Source organism: Fonticula alba (assembly GCF_000388065.1).
Source record: "Fonticula alba strain ATCC 38817 unplaced genomic scaffold supercont2.17, whole genome shotgun sequence".
NCBI classification, from domain to species: Eukaryota; order Rotosphaerida; family Fonticulaceae; genus Fonticula; species Fonticula alba.
Window position 1 is genome coordinate 44732 of NW_009242987.1, and position 2653 is coordinate 47384.

Sequence of the window (2653 nt, forward strand, 5' to 3'; positions counted from 1 at the left end):
CCCCCGCCCCTGCCCAGCGTGCTGACCCTTGTGTCCCCCACCCCTCGCGTCCTCGCCCCCGGCCCTGCACTCGCGCCACCCTGCTTAGGCCTCGCGGAGTTCCGCTCGAGCCTGCTCGAAAGCATGCACACCCCGACGTGGCTGGCCCTGCCGGCCGACGACCTGGCGGCCAAGCTCCTGGAGCATGTGACCCGGAATGCGGCCGACTTTGCGCGGCTTCCGGCCGCGGAATTCGTGGATTCGGAGCTCCTCCGGTGCGTGTCCCCCTCCCCCCCCTTCTCCCCTGCGCCTCCGACGATCGGGAAGGCTAACTACCATGTCGACACCGGGGCGCGGGTGGCGGAAAAAAATCCCCAAAAAAACACCAGGCACATTGCCGACGCGCCGGCGCACTTCACCCTGGCCCCCTTCGCCGCGGTGGTCGGCGGTGCCGCCTCGCAGGAAGCCATCAAGATCATCTCCGGAGCCGAGGCCCCCTTCAACAACTTCGCCTACTTCGACTCCGGCGTCGGTGGGCTGGCTGGGCGAGGCCTCGGCGCGGCCGGGTCTCCCTCCTGGCAGGTGGGTGGCGCCGAGGTGGTCCTCGCGCAGCCCTGATGCCGGCAATAGAAAAGGAAGAAACCCCTGCATGCGTGTCTTTCCCTGCCGGGCCCCTGGGGTGCCGGCGGCGCGCACGCGCGTCCCCCCTCTCTCCGTGCGTGTTTGTGTGTGTGTGTGTGTGTGTGTGTGTGCAGTGCACGCCGCGCCCCGGGGCAGGAAAAAGGCCCAAAAGGAAGGTCGAGCCGAGAATCGAACTCGGATTGACAGATTCAGAGTCTGCCGTGATAACCATTACACCACTCAACCGCACATGGACTCCCACCCCACGGATGGCCTCAAATACCTTTCGCCTTGCCCACGCACCCATAAAAGATCCCCCGCCGGCGCGCCCGGTCGTGTCGCCCGGCCCACGCACCCGCATCCCCTCCGCCCCTCTGCGCCCGCCCCCCCCCCGCCCATTTTTCACTTTCACCCTGCCATGAGCTCGCCCATGCCCGCCTCCAAGGTGCGCCCCCTGCTCGCGTCCCGCTTCACCGTCTCGCGCCCCCCTCCACCCCCTGCGCTCCTGCTCGCCCTCCCCCCCCCCCCCCCACCAACCGGGCGGTAAATTGGGTCCCCCCCCCCCCCCCCCCCCCCTCCCCCCTCCCCCCCCCCCCCCCCCCCCCCCCCCCCCCCCCCCCCCCCCCCCCCCCCCCCCCCCTCCCTTTCCCACCGCTATACAAGCCGAGGCCAGCCCCTGCATCTCGCTGGTTCGTCCCCTCCCTTCCTCGACTGGTATGGCTCTCCCGCCCATCAGCGCCAACTCCATTCCCCTCCTCAAGGACAAGCCATACCTCCAGCCAACCCTGCTGGTGTGCTTCGCCCGGCTGTCTAACAAGTCCGCCAACGGGAGCAGTTCCTACCAGACTATTGTCAGTGACTCGGTCTACAAGACTTCCGGTATGTGACGTGGTGATTCTTCGGCCGGCATGCTCCCTTCCCGGGGTGGCTCTGTCCCTACTCACGCCCTCCCCCCACTTTGCCGTCTCTCTCCCTCTCTCCCCCTGCGCTCCCGCCCTCGCAGGTATCGTCAGCTTCCCCGACTCGGTTGACCTCCAGCCGTTCACCCTCATCCAGGTCGTCCAGTTCTACTTCATCAAGGCGTCCTCCTGCTTCCGGTATGCCCTTCGCTTGCTCCCTCCCCTTTGCCCACTCTGCCTCCTTCTTTCTGCCCGCCATGCGCCCCCTTCTCTCCCGGTCGCCCCCTTTGCCGCGCACGCGCCTTCTCACTGTCCTTTGCCTCCCGCCTGTTGCCCCGTCCAGCCTCGTCATCTCCCAGGCCAACGTCCTCGGCGTCTACCCCGAGAAGATCGACCACACCACCCTCATCATGCACCGCTTCCAGCTTGACGACGAGCCGGCCGCCCCGGGCCCGGCTGCCCAGGCCGCGACCACTCCCACCCCCCACCAGCAATACCAGCAGCAGCCGGGCTACCAGCAGCAGCAGCAGCAGCAGCAGCAGCCCGGCGGCAATGTGTCGGCCCGCGGTCGCCCGGCTGGTGCGCTCAATGCCCCGCCCCAGCACGGCGCCGCCGGTGGCCAGACCTACCAGCCGATCGCGTCCATCTCGCGCTTCCTCAACAAGTGGACCATTTGCGGCCGGGTGACCGTCAAGTCGCCGGTGAAGCACTGGTCCCGGCCGGACGGCCGCGAGGGGCAGCTCTTCTCCTTCAATCTGCTGGACTCGTCGGTGCGTCCTCCGGCTTCTTGCTTTCTTCCTCCTCTCGCCCCTGTCTCCTCCCCTTTGTTCGCGCCTGTCTCACCACTGTTTGTCTCCTCCTTCGCCCTATTCCGCTTCTTTCTCTCTCTTTCTCTCTTTCTCTCTTTCTCTCTCTTTCTTTCTCTTTCTTTTTCTCTCTTTCTTTCTCTCTCTTTCTTTCTCTGCTTCTCTCTTTCTTTCTTTCTCTCTTTCTTTCTTTCTCTCTTTCTTTCTCTCTTTCTTTCTTTCCTTTTTTTTCTTTCTTTCTTTCTTTCCTTTTTTTTCTCCTCCTCCTTCTCCCTCTCTTTCCCTCTCTTTCCCTCTCTTTCCCTCCCCCTCTCTCCCTCTCCCTCCCTCTCCCTCCCTCTCCCTCCC

The 2653-nt window shown here is 65.2% G+C and overlaps 2 protein-coding genes and 1 non-coding gene across 3 annotated transcripts in view; 2 read left to right on the forward strand and 1 right to left on the reverse strand.

The window, feature by feature from the left end:
- Positions 1–123: 123 nt before the first annotated feature.
- On the forward strand, positions 124–597 carry H696_06007 (hypothetical protein; the record flags this gene model as incomplete). The annotated part of the gene is made up of 2 exons (XM_009499773.1): positions 124–254; positions 369–597. The coding sequence occupies 2 exons, from the start codon at positions 124–126 to the stop codon at positions 595–597; spliced, it is 360 nt and encodes a 119-aa protein (XP_009498048.1).
- A 177-nt stretch (positions 598–774) lies between these two features.
- Positions 775–846, reverse strand: H696_06008. The gene has a single exon. It is a non-coding gene; the product is annotated as a tRNA-Gln (tRNA).
- Positions 847–1233: 387 nt separating this feature from the next.
- The window catches only part of H696_06009 (hypothetical protein), a 3287-nt gene continuing 1867 nt past the window's right edge, over positions 1234–2653 (forward strand). Inside the window, exons 1-3 of the mRNA XM_009499774.1 lie at positions 1234–1479; positions 1604–1697; positions 1843–2269. Coding sequence (XP_009498049.1) covers positions 1317–1479; positions 1604–1697; positions 1843–2269 — 684 coding nt within the window. The 5' untranslated portion in view covers positions 1234–1316. The remainder of the gene's footprint in view (positions 1480–1603; positions 1698–1842; positions 2270–2653) is intronic.